At 44.2% G+C, this 13,550-nt stretch overlaps 1 protein-coding gene across 1 annotated transcript; it reads left to right on the top strand.

The window, feature by feature from the left end:
• The first annotated feature begins 11,907 nt into the window (after positions 1–11,907).
• Positions 11,908–13,323, top strand: LOC141640957 (uncharacterized). The gene has a single exon (XM_074449637.1). The coding sequence runs from the start codon at positions 11,908–11,910 to the stop codon at positions 13,321–13,323; it is 1,416 nt and encodes a 471-aa protein (XP_074305738.1).
• Positions 13,324–13,550: the final 227 nt, after the last annotated feature.

The following is a 13,550-nucleotide window of genomic DNA, read 5'->3' as shown; positions in this document are numbered from 1 at the left end:
AGGTTGATGCATTGGGTCAGTGAGGATTAGTCAAGTAAAATAATCAAGTTTCAATTACAGACGGGATAAACTTGATTATTTTCGCTATCTTTATATTAGAAAAAGTCGGTTAGTCTTACAGAAAAGGCAATTGTGTGACATAAAGAGGTTGAGAATGAGAACATAAAGAGTATACTTTCAATATTCATCTGGAAAAGGCAAGGCTAGAAATAAGGTGAAGTGGAGTACACATTATACATCTTTCCCAAAACAAAAGGTGGTATTATTATTGAATATTGAACTGCAAGTTCTTTTAAGAGCTAACTCCTACAATTATTGTTCCTAACTGCTCAACTACACCTCCAGTAATCTTCCATTCCCAATCTCTAAAGAAAGGTGCAAATATTAACAAAAATATACTCCTAACACGTATCAAAAGCAACCTCTTTTAATACTTGTGATTTATAGCAAAATGATTTTATGACTTTAGTACTCCAAATGATAACAGCTCATAATAATCATACTAAAGGGACATTATACATTTACACACATAAAGCCACAATTTTAGAGGTAAAGTTTTTTGAAACCTTATGTAGTTTTGGATAGATGCCGTCACAAACAAGAATTTGTGTTTATTGATATGCTTGCTAGATATTCCGTATGTGGGATATGTGGGAGTTATTAGATTAAAGATGAAAGTTTACTTTATTTTAGGAAATTATATGGGTTTTATAGGAGTATTTGTTTTATTTACTAAATGTAATAGGTCTTTTAATTGTTAAATCCTACACACGATTTTACTTAATCCTAAACATTTTATCATTTTTTTTTCCAAAACTACCCTTAGATTAAAAAATAAAAAAAATTCACCCTAATTCACAACCCGACGCCCTCCTGCCACCCACACGGCCACACCCATTCCCCTTCACCATCCCCGACTACTCTTCCCCACCGCCAACCACCAGACTGTTGCACCGTCGACCACCCTACCGAGCCTCACCGTCAACCACTCTACCTAACCGCGCAGCCCACTCGCTATTCCTTCTCGCCGTCGACATACCTTATCCAGCCCGTCGGCGACACACCTTAGCCAGCCCGCCGTCGACCACCCTACGTAGTTTCGTCGTCGACCTAATGTTCCGTCTCCGTCGACCACCTTAGTGCTTACCCAGCCTCGCCGTCTACGCCCCCTACCCAGCCCCGTTTACGCACTTTGTTCATTCTCTCTTCCACGTTGCCGACGACCCAACCCCTTCTCCTCTCTCCGTCGTCGGCGGCTGGTGGTTGGGCTGGAGGGCAGTTTTACAGCTTTCATGGTCTCCCATTTCCCTTTCTCTCCCTTTCTCTCCAGGGTTTTTTTGTGGGTAAAAATGTGTGGGGTAAAGTCGGAAAAAGCCGGAAAAAAAGTGTAGGATTTAGTAATATTTGTGTTGGATTTAGCAAATACCTTATTTTTATGTGGAATACCTGATTCTACTACAACCTCAGGATTGAATTCAGGGGGAACAATTCTTGAATCCCAATCAATTGAAGAAGGTAGCTCAAGTTCAAATGATAATAAAGTGCCTCCAATTTCTAAGAAATTGAAATATAAGGACTCTCATCCTATGGATAGTATTCTTGGAAATTTGAAGAAAGATGTTCAAACCCGAAGATCATTGAACAACTTTTGTTCTTTCTACTCCTTTCTTTCAACCATTGAACCTGCCAACATTATAGAAGCTCTTGCAGAACCAGATTGGATAATCGCCATGCAAGAAGAGTTGCAACAGTTCAAAAGGAACAAGGTTTGGCACTTGGTTCCGAGACCGAAGATTCGAACTATAATTGGCACAGGATGGGTATTTAGAAACAAGTTGGATGACACGGGAGTTATTGTGCGAAACAAAGCAAGATTGGTTGTGCAAGGGTACAATAAATAAGAAGGGATTGATTATGACGAGACCTTCGCTCCCATTGCTAGACTTGAGGCTATCAGGCTGTTAATAGCTTTTAACCCTTACAAAGGACTCGAATTATTTCAGATGGACGTCGATATCTACAAGAAGAACTCTTTGTAGAACAACCTCCTGGAATTCTGGATAACAAGTTTCAAAAGAGGGCTGATTTATATCGACGACGTTTTAGTAAATATCGACGACGTTTTTCATAAAAAAGACGATTACTGCCCTTTTGACTTTCTCTCTCTAAAAAAATTTCTCTCAAACTCAAGTAAATTAAAAACAAACAAACAACAACAATTAACAATATGTCGGATCTCGATTCAACGGTACGTAAACAACTTAATCATTTGCTTAATTTTTCAATTTTTTTTGCGCATCGTTCATTCTATTCGATAGTTGAATTGCTTGACGTATTAACTTAGTAGTAGCGAATGTTTGAATTTGTTGCGTAATCTGAAAATTGTCCCCCGAAAGATGAACCATGCCCAAAAGTTGGAAACCAACGTTCAGACCATGGTCCAAACGGTGGAAATCAACGTTTGCCATGAACCAAACCATGGATTTCCACGTTTGCCATGGTCCAAACGTTGGATTTCCACGTTTGGCCATGGTCAAACGTTGGAATTCAAGGTTTGTCCATGGTCAAACGTTGGAATTCATGGTTTGGCCAAGGTCAAACGTTGGATTTCATTGTTTGGCCGTGGTCAAATCTTGATTTTCATTGTTTGGCCGTGGATGAAAGTTGGTTTTCGATGTTCGTCCGTGGTTGATCGTTGGAAAGTAATGTTTGGCCGCGGTCGTTTGTTGAGTCTCGTGTTTTAGGTATGAATTACTCGTTTTCTACTCGTTTTTACTTGTTTTTCTTTCGTTTTACGCAATTTATGTAGGTTATGAATCCTAATTATTGTCTTACTATAGTCCTTATTGCTTGTAACAGGAATCGTGGGAGAATTTTGGCGAGAATTCAATTGATTACAACCCGTTGTTCGAGACTACTATAGATTTCGAAACGCGTGACGATGCTTTCAATTGGGCTCAGAAAATCGCATTCGAGAATCGGCACTTTGCGGGATTGCACGCGGAAGAGAAGGCATATGTTAGGCAACAAACATTGGTCGGGGTTCTACCGAGGGATATTAAAAATGGTCTTCATTTGAGAACCCCCGAAAAACCTCAACCATCAAGCACTCAACTATATAATGAAACAAGGGAAATTAGGAAAGAAGTTATGGGTTAAAGAAACATTGCTCGGCAAATGTTGGCTCTAGCGATAGAAGCGAAATACGTCCACTGGCACGAGATTGATTCCGAGTCAAAAGAGTTGACTCACATTTTCATGGCCCATCCTGAAGCGATTAATTTGTTTCGGGCTTATCCTTATGTCCGTCATCATGGATTCCACTTATAAAACCAACATTTACAAGAATCCACTCATTGAGATGGTTGGTGTGACACCCACGGGATCGTCCTTCATAATTGCATGTTCGATGATTCCTACCGAGTCTGACGAGAATTACAAGTGGCTGTTGAGAAAGTTAGATGCGATTTTAGATGTCACCGGAGTAGCGCCCCTTGCTGTATTTGTCACCGACCGGGAATTGGGTTTGATCAACTGTAATACTACGGATTTTCTTTGGTGACTACTCGACCGAGTAGAGCCTACTCGGCCGAGTAGTGCTGTTGTTGTGAGTTGTTTTGATTCTGCCGATGAATACTCCGCCGAGTATAGTGAATACTCGACCGAGTAGTGGATACTCGGCCGAGTATAACTTTACTCGACCGAGTATTCGGTCTGGCGAGTATTATTTTGACGGTTTGATTAGGGAGTGTTTAAGATTATTTTATATCCCGCGTCAGTTTTCAAAACATCACTTCAACTTCATCATTTCTACGTTAACCTAATCTCTCCCTAATCACTCCCTAATCATCCCATAGCCTTGTTGTTTGTGAAATCTTCGGAGTCCTTGCGTATAATTCCTCATCCTACCGTTGGTAAGTTCTATTTCTATGTTATTTGTATTCGTTAGGGTTACTGTACATTTACGGAATTGGGAATATGGGGGTTGTGCAATGTGTAATTGTGTGATATGATTATGGTATAGGAGAAGACTTCGTAGAGGAGCCTTTCTGAGTGTTCAAGTTCATTCCACTGTTGATTTCTAAGTTAGGGTTTCCCTACTCAGTTTACTGTTCTTTGTAAGACATGTTTGTTGTGATTATTGTTATCTGTTGATCATCGGAGTATGGAGATTGTTGTGACGATGTTGGTTTGAGGGTATTGAGACGGCTGTGATGTCATGTGATTGTGATTGTGGTGGAGTCACTTGCGGGAGTGGCTTCACACCCTAGTTCGCCCTCCGTGGAACCCGCCACGGGAGGGGATGTGCACATTAAGGGACAGGGATTGTTGTCGCTCGTTGAGGAGCTGGACTAGGTCGGATCGGCTGCGGTCACCCACTGGCGGCGAGGATTACCTGTTGCGATGGGTAATCTGGCAGGGCTACACACTTTAGTGTGTAGTCGGTTACTGTGTGAGAATGGAGGATTGGGAATTGGCGATGATCAGTTGATTTCTCCGTTTGTTTGTCTTAATATTTGAGTAATACTGACCCCGTTGCTATTTGTGGAATCTGCGGTGATCCATTCGGGGATGGTGAGCAGGCTTGACAGGTATTGCTAGTGTGAGCTTGGGGACTGGGAGTATTGCCATCACCAGTCATAGAATCACCGTCTGAGTCTTAGTTGGATTTCTTTTATTGTTAGACTTTGGAGTTGTATTTTGTTAAACCAGTATTTGGATTTGGATGTTGTAAACTTTATACTTTACAGTACTTTAATAAATGTGCTCAGTTCAGACGCTTTTGATATGTACTAACCTCGGGCAACCGAGATGGTAACACACTTTTATGGTAGGGTGGTCCTGGTAAGGCACCTTGGTATGAAAGGGTGTTACAAAGTGGTATCATAGACGAAGATTCCGGCACCTAAACAAATGAATTTAATGAACCTAGGGAGTCTAAATAAAATGAACCCGGGGAGAGTTGTTTGGAGCTACCGCAAAGACTCGGGAGACGTCCCGGAGTCGCAAATTGGCCCTCACTAACTCGAGCCGGTAACATGGGGAAGTGTGATGAGAGTTAGGTTTTGTATGTACATGTATGTGAAGATGCATGTTGGTAATAGTTGATAGTTGAAAGTGTGTGTGTTGATAGTTGTAAGTGTGGTGATGGGAGAAATGGAGGATGTGACGGGTGTGTGAATGTTTGTCATGTTGGATTTAGCATATGCATGAATTGTATGCTGATATGATTATAACGTGGCATTAAAGTTCTTGATATTTGAATTGTATGTTGATGTGATTATAACGTGGCATTAAAGTCCTTGATGTTATGTGTTCGTTGCGGGAATAGTGAGCATGATAGAGAACTTTATACTGTATACCCGTCTATTCTGTGACTCGGCCGAGCGGGGCGGTACTCGACCGAGTAGGAGCACTCGGCCGAGTAACCAAGCACTCGACCGAGTATTGATTGGCGATGAGTAGCGGTGGCTCTTGTATGTGATAACTCGACCGAGTAAGAAAGTATACTCGACCGAGTAGGGTCTACTCGGCCGAGTGTTGTTTTACTCGACCGAGTGTTGTTTTTGAGTTTTTGACGTTCGCTTCTGGAGTCGAATACTCGAGCGAGTATTTAAGATACTCGACCGAGTAGTCGTTACTAGAGCGAGTATGGTTGTATACTCGGCCGGGTGTTCTTTTGGCGGAAGGTTATTACGTTTTGAGTTGTAGGCTTTTGTGTTTACGTTTCCGTGTTTCTTGTCAGCTCAGTATGCCGCCCAAAAGAACTCCCGCGCAAATCCAAGCTTCGGAGATGACTCTTGATGAGGTTGCTCGTATGATTGAGCAACAAGAGGCTCTCCTTGAAGCTCTCAAAAATGTGGGAAAGGGGAACGAGAAGTCGATGGATGCAACCCAGCTCAGCATCATCATTGCTCGCTTCAACCCTCCCACATATGACGGGGTAGGTGAACCAAAGCTACTCGAGAAGTGGCACCGTGAGATTGAAGCTCTTATGGAAATGGTTAAGTGCCCCGAAGACATGATTGTTAGGCAGGTAGTGTACTACCTAAGAGGTGAAGCTGCAGTTTGGTGGCAAAACGTCAAGGAAGATGCTAGAGCTTTTTACCAGGCAGAAGGAGCTATTCCTTGGTTTGGGTTGAAGAGTGCTATGAGGGAGCAGTTCGTGCCGGAGCATATCCGACACAAGATGAGATCTGACTTTGATTCCTTCACCATGACTGAGGAGATGACGGTCACTGACTACTATCATCGGTTTTTGGAGCTATCTCGCTATGTTGAGGACATGCAGCTAGGACAGAGAGGTTTGGCTCTCCGTTTTGAGAGGGGTTTATCTGCTAAGATCGTGAGTCGTATGCCGGTGGGGTTGCTACGACCTCAAGGAAGTGTACCGAGAGCGGGTCAAGCCGAGAGAATGGTAGATCTCTCAAGAGAGATCGATGAGAGGACTTTCTTGAAAAGAGGAAGGTGATGGTGGAAACAACGGTCATCACCGGCCAACAAGAAAGGGAACTTGACCATGCTAAGGCTTTTTTCGGGGGAGCTGGTTTTTCGGGGAGGATCTCGTGGTGGGGAAAGAATGGAGGTCGGAGTGTGAGTGACAACTCTAACCTTACATGCTTCAACTGTGGTGGGATAGGCCACAAAAGACGGGAATGCACGAGCTACAGGCCCGACACTGGTTCGGGGAGCTCGGTCGGGGAATTTCTCTCGGGGCCGACTCGAGTTTTGCTAGTAACCGACCGGGAGGTTCATGGGGCAACGAGAGGTGGACGGGGTAACCGGGCGGTTATAACCGCGGTGGTGGTGGATCTTATCGCGCGAACAACAATACCACTCGAGATTCGACGCCCCAAGCCAAGTACCTCCAATGCTTGATTCGGGGTGGAGGGAAAAAAAAGTGGAAAGATTTTCATGATGGACAAGCAGGAAGCACAGGATGATGCTCATGTAGTTACCGGTACCTTTCTTGTTCATAATGTACCGTCCTTTGTTTTGTTTGATTCCGGGGCTACACATTCTTTTGTGTCTAAGAGTCATCTTTGTGTCTATGGGTTTGGGGAAGTTTGAGGTTGTAAAAGATGATGTGTTCATACTTTCGGGGAGTCTCGTGTCGTGTCTCAAGTTTGTATAAGGGAGTATCCATGGTAGTTAGTTGGGGGTAGATTTACCAAGTAGAGACTGTTAGAGTTTCCTATGGATGGGTTCGAGGTGATTGTCGGGATGGATTGGCTGGGTAAGTATGATGCCAGAATAGATTGTCGGCAAAAGAGGGTGTCCTTAAAGGGTCCTAAGGGTATTAGGGTGTCCTATAGAGGGTTTGTGGTAAAGCCTAAGTGTAGGTTCATAGCTGTGATGATTTTAAAGTCATGTTTGAGGAAGAAGTGTCCCTTGATTCTCTGTCATGTGAGAGACCACCGAGTAGAGCCACCGACGCCTTCCCGAGATATCTCGTGGTGAGAGAGTTCGAAGATGTTTTTCCTGAGGAGATACCGAGTTTGCCTCCCAAGAGGGATGTTGATTTCAGCGTGGAGCTTAAGCCGGGAACGGGTCCCATATCTAAAGCACCTTACCGTATGGCACCTAAAGAGTTGGCAGAGTTGAAAAAGCAGATACATGAGTTGCTAGGCAAGGGTTACATCAAGCCTAGTGTGTCGCCGTGGGGAGCTCCAGTTCTTTTTGTAAAGAATAAAGATGGGAGTATGAGACTGTGCATTGATTACAGAGAGCTCAATCGTGTCACAGTGAAGAACAAGTATCCGTTGTCTAGGATTGATGACCTGTTTGATCAGCTTAGTGGAGCAGGTGTGTTTTCCAAGATTGATCTTAGGTCGGGATATCACCAGCTGAGGATAGCAGATGAGGATATTCCTAAGACAGCGTTCCGATCTCGATATGGTCATTACGAGTACGTGGTGATGCCTTTTGGGTTGACCAATGCGCCAGCAGCTTTTATGGATTTGATGAATCGGATCTTTACACCGTTCTTGGATAGGTTTGTGGTTGTTTTCATTGACGATATCTTAGTCTATTCTAAGACTAAGGAAGAGCATGAGGAGCACTTGAGGATAGTCCTGCAGACCTTGAGAGAAAATCAGCTTTATGCCAAGCTATCTAAGTGCGAGTTCTGGTTAGAGGAAGTGGCTTTTCTGGGCCATGTGATATCTAAGAAGGGGGTATCTGTGGATCCTAGTAAGATTGAGGCCGTCACCAAGTGGGAATCGCCGAAGAATGTTGCTGAGATTCGGAGTTTCTTAGGCCTTGCCGGCTACTACAGGAGATTTGTGAAAGATTTCTCTACCATAGCGCGGCCTATGACATCTTTGATGAGGAAGGAAGTCAGATTTGTTTGGGATGAGAGTTTTGAGACGGCGTTTCAGACCTTAAAGGAACGTTTGACCACAGCCCCTATCCTAGCCTTGCCAGAGGGTTGTGAGAACTTTGAGGTATATACCGACGCTTCAAAGAATGGTCTTGGTTGTGTTTTGATGCAGGAAGGGAAAGTCATAGCTTATGTTTCGAGGCAGCTGAAGCAATATGAGGAGAACTACCCTACTCATGATCTGGAGTTGGGTGCAGTTGTGTTCACTCTTAAGAGTTTGGAGGCACTACCTTTATGGAGCAACTTTTAAGGTGTTCTCTGATCATAAGAGTCTAAAGTATATCTATACTCAGAAGGAGCTTAACATGCGACAGAGACGGTGGATGGAGCTGATTGGAGATTACGATATGGAGATCATCTATCACGAGGGTAAGGCTAATGTTGTTGCAGATGCACTGAGTAGGAAGAGCGTTCATTCGCTATGTCTTTGTTATGTCCTTCTTTGAAACCGAGGGATGAGATGTCTAGGTTGGGGATCTTTATGATTCGAGAGGGGGATACCATCGGGGATTTGACGATCGAGCCAGAGTTGTATGAGAACATCAAGAGTAAGCAAGAGCTTGATCCTAAGATTCAGGAGTGGAAGTCAATGGTAGAGAGTGGAAAGGTTTCCAGGTTTTCTATCCATTCAGATGGGAGTGTTCGTTTTGATGGGAGATGGTGTGTTCCTGAGGATGCAGAGCTGCAGAGAGTGATCCTGACGGAGGCTCATTGCACTCCCTATTCAGTTCACCCGGGAGGTGACAAGCTTTATAAAGACCTTAAGAAGACTTTTTGGTGGCCAAACATGAAGAGAGATGTAGCTGAGTTTGTAGCCAGATGTTTGACCTGTCAAAGGGTCAAGGGTGAACAAAGGAGACCACAAGGTAAGATTCAGTCTTTGGAAGTACCCGAGTGGAAGTGGGAGTCGATCTCCATGGACTTCATTGTGGGGTTGCCTAGGTCACAACAAGGTAACAACATGATTTGGGTGATTGTTGATCGGTTAACCAAGTCAGCCCATTTCGTTCCCATGAAAGATACTTGGTCTAAGATGCAGCTGGCATTGGGTTACAAGAGGCATGTGGTTCGGTTACATGGTATACCTAAAAATATCGTTTTTGATCGTGATGCGAGGTTTATATCCAAGTTTTGGCAAGAGCTGCAAGAGTTGATGGGTACAACTTTGAAGATGAGTACAACCTTTCATCCGGCAACCGATGGTCAGACGGAACGGACCATCAAGACCTTAGAGGACATGTTGAGGGCATGTGTTATGGAGTTTGGGGGCAGTTGGGAAGACAGGCTTGATCTGATCGAGTTTTCATACAATAACAGTTATCATACAAGCATCGGGATGGCACCTTTTGAAGCTTTGTATGGCCGGAAATGCCGAAGTCCAGTTTGTTGGGATGATAGTTATGAGACGGTGGTTTTAGGACCACAGCTGGTTCAAGATATGGTTGAGCAAGTCCAGTTAATTCGGCAAAAGATGAGAGCAGCTCAAGATCGTCAGAAAAGCTACGCCGATTTACACCGCAGGGACATTGAGTTTACGGTAGGTGACAAGGTTCTTTTGAAAGTGTCACCTATGCGAGGTGTTATGAGGTTTGGGAAAAAGGGTAAGCTAAGCCAAAAGTTTATAGGTCCTTATGAGATTTTGGACCGTGTTGGCGAGGTAGCTTACCGGTTAGCGTTACCAACGGCTTTGGATAGAGTACACAATGTTTTTCATGTATCTCAACTTCGGAAGTACGTGAGCGATCCGTCGCATATCCTTGAAACGGAGAACATCGAGCTTGATGAATCCTTGTCCTACGCCGAGATTCCTAAGGAGATTCTTGATCGCAAGGTTCGTAAGACCCGTAATGGTGAGACGGTCTTACTCAAGGTCCTTTGGTCTAATCATAACGTGGAGGAAGCCACATGGGAACCCGAGGAAGCTATGCGAGAACGTTTTCCTAACCTTTTTGATCAGGTATGTTTGGTTACGGGGACGTAACCGTTGTCTTTTTAGGGGGGTAGGAGATGGTTGCGGTCGTGTTTTGTCTTATTTTGTTGTTTTGCTTTGAGTCGGGGTAATGATTTTGTGATGACTTGTGTAGTTCTTTGGTGTTGTTTTATGTGGTTAGTATAGTCTTGTGGCGTTGTGTTGTGCCTTTTTTTGAGAGTAGTGTGTGAACTTCGGGACGAAGTTCTTTTTAAGGGGGGAAGACTGTAATACTACGGATTTTCTTTGGTGACTACTCGACCGAGTAGAGCCTACTCGGCCGAGTAGTGCTGTTGTTGTGAGTTGTTTTGATTCTGCCGATGAATACTCCGCCGAGTATAGTGAATACTCGACCGAGTAGCGGATACTCGGCCGAGTATAACTTTACTCGACCGAGTATTCGGTCTGGCGAGTATTATTTTGACGGTTTGATTAGGGAGTGTTTAAGATTATTTTATATCTCGCGTCAGTTTTCAAAACATCACTTCAACTTCATCATTTCTATGTTACCCTAATCTCTCCCTAATCACTCCCTAATTATCCCATAGCCTTGTTGTTTGTGAAATCTTCGGAGTCCTTGCGTATAATTCCTCATCCTACTGTTGGTAAGTTCTATTTCTATGTTATTTGTATTCGTTGGGGTTACTGTACATTTACGGAATTGGGAATGTGGGGGTTGTGCAATGTGTAATTGTGTGATATGATTATGGTATAGGAGAAGACTTCGTAGAGGAGCCTTTCTGAGTGTTCAAGTTCATTCCACTGTTGATTTCTAAGTTAGGGTTTCCCTACTCAGTTTACTGTTCTTTGTAAGACATGTTTGTTGTGATTATTGTTATCTGTTGATCATCGGAGTATGGAGATTGTTGTGACGATGTTGGTGTGAGGGTATTGAGACGGCTGTGATGTCATGTGATTGTGATTGTGGTGGAGTCACTTGCGGGAGTGGCTTCACACCCTAGTTCGCCCTCCGTGGAACCCGCCACGGGAGGGGATGTGCACATTAAGGGACAGGGATTGTTGTCGCTCGTTGAGGAGCTGGACTAGGTCGGATCGGCTGCGGTCACCCACTGGCGGCGAGGATTACCTGTTGCGATGGGTAATCTGGCAGGGCTACACACTTCAGTGTTTAGTCGGTTACTGTGTGAGAATGGAGGATTGGGAATTGGCGATGATCAGTTGATTTCTCCGTTTGTTTGTCTTAATATTTGAGTAATACTGACCCCGTTGCTGTTTGTGGAATCTGCGGTGATCCATTCGGGGATGGTGAGCAGGCTTGACAGGTATTGCTAGTGTGAGCTTGGGGACTGTCTTGGGAGTATTGCCATCACTAGTCATAGCTCACCATCTGAGTCTTAGTTGGATTTCTTTTATTGTTATACTTTGGAGTTGTATTTTGTTAAACCAGTATTTGGATTTGGATGTTTTAAACTTTATACTTTACAGTACTTTAATAAATGTGCTCAGTTCAGACGCTTTTGATATGTACTAACCTCGGGCAACCGAGATGGTAACACACTTTCATGGTAGGGTGGTCCTGGTAAGGCACCTTGGTATGAGGGGGTGTTACATCAACGCTCTTGAGCAAGTATTTCCTCGGGCTGAGCATTTGTTGTGTAGATGGCATGTGAACAAAACCATCAATGCAAAAGCCTTGACATCATTCAGAACTGAGAGTATGAGGAAACATGTCATCGCAAATGAAGAAGACGGTTGGATTAAGGTGATCAATGCAGTTACCGAGGAATCGTTTCAGCGTGCTTGGCAGTGTTTCTGTCGTAAGTGGCCGATTATGTCCGATTATATACGGACAGCTTGGGGTCAACACGCAGGGAAGTTCGTTTTATGCTATACAAACGAGGTCTTACATTTTGGTAACACGGCAACTTCCCGTGTTGAGTCAGCACATTCTCTATTGAAGGCTTGGTTGAAGTCAAAGCATCTCACACTTGACTCCATGTGGTCCCGTATCCACGACATGCTAGAAAGTCAACACTCCAAGATTAAGAAAGAACTCGAAGATGAAATGAGTAAACCAAGGAGAACATCTCGTACTTTCTCCTTATTGCAAGGAAACGTGTCTACTAAGTCCATAGAGTTAATGGAGAAAGAACTTACTAGAGGCCTTGGTTTGGGTATCGGAGTGGACGATCGATGCCGACACGTGATACGAACGACTCATGGATTACCTTGTGCATGCAATTTGGCATCTTTGCACAAAAGAGGTAGGAGGGTCCATCTCGAAGATATTCATGTCTTTTGGAAGACATTGGTGTATGATATTCCTCAACAAATGCCGAAAAATGACGGTGATTTATGGGAGGAATTAGTGGACGATGTGAGACACAGTGACCCAGTTAAACTAAGGGCGGCCATAGACTTGTTGCGTGATTTCCACCACCCGGAGGACCAAGAGATTTTGCCACCCCCTATTAATGAGCACCCGAAAGGCCGTCCGAGAGGTTCAACAACTAGAAACAAGTCGGGTTTCGAGCATGCAGAAAGTAAGTTCGGGACACCAAGTACTCGCGGTTCAACAAATGCAGATCAATCACAACAAATACTTGGTGATTTCGAATCAGGACCTCCCGGTGCTCCTTTGGGAAGGAACTTTACCATTGGCCTTATATCAACATGGGCCAAACGGTGGGGTATTCCTGAGGTTTTGTGGGGCCACTTCGATGGTTGGGTGGATGTTGGAGATAACGGTCATTGTGGATTCCGGGTAATATCACACGCCCAGCGGGGCCAAGAGACAGATTATATAGTTATGCGGGAATGGAGTTCGAGGGAGATGAGGACCGACTCTATCTACGTAGAGTTGTATGGAGGTTTTCAATCACCACTCAGCGGTATGTCAGGGTTGGATATAGCACTTCGACGAGTTGAGTTTTTTCAGCAGATTAGTTGTAGGCCGGACGATTGGATGTGTAGCGACGATTTGCTAGTTTTTGCAACGCTGTTCAACTAGACGATATGTGTGATTGGTCATACACAGCAAGACGGGAAGAATGTTTGGGAAGGAAGTTGCAAAACTATCATGTCATTGAAGACCCGAGTGGAAGGCCGACTACCGTGTGGTATTTTGTGGATTGTCCTACACCATAGCCATTGGATGCGGTTGCATTGTAGAAGCCCCCCCTGAGAGTCTTCCTATGCTGCCACTTGATCTCGCTTGGTTGACCTTCCGAGATCCCG

This window comes from Silene latifolia, chromosome 1 (assembly GCF_048544455.1).
Source record: "Silene latifolia isolate original U9 population chromosome 1, ASM4854445v1, whole genome shotgun sequence".
NCBI lineage: Eukaryota > Viridiplantae > Streptophyta > Magnoliopsida > Caryophyllales > Caryophyllaceae > Silene > Silene latifolia.
Note: the sequence above shows the minus strand (reverse complement) of the source record. Positions and strands in the feature narration are given on the sequence as shown.

Bases quoted from the DNA above. Each gene is read 5' to 3' on its own strand.
- LOC141640957 (XM_074449637.1), top strand. From the start codon at position 11,908: ATGAGGGGGTGTTACATCAACGCTCTTGAGCAAGTATTTCCTCGGGCT.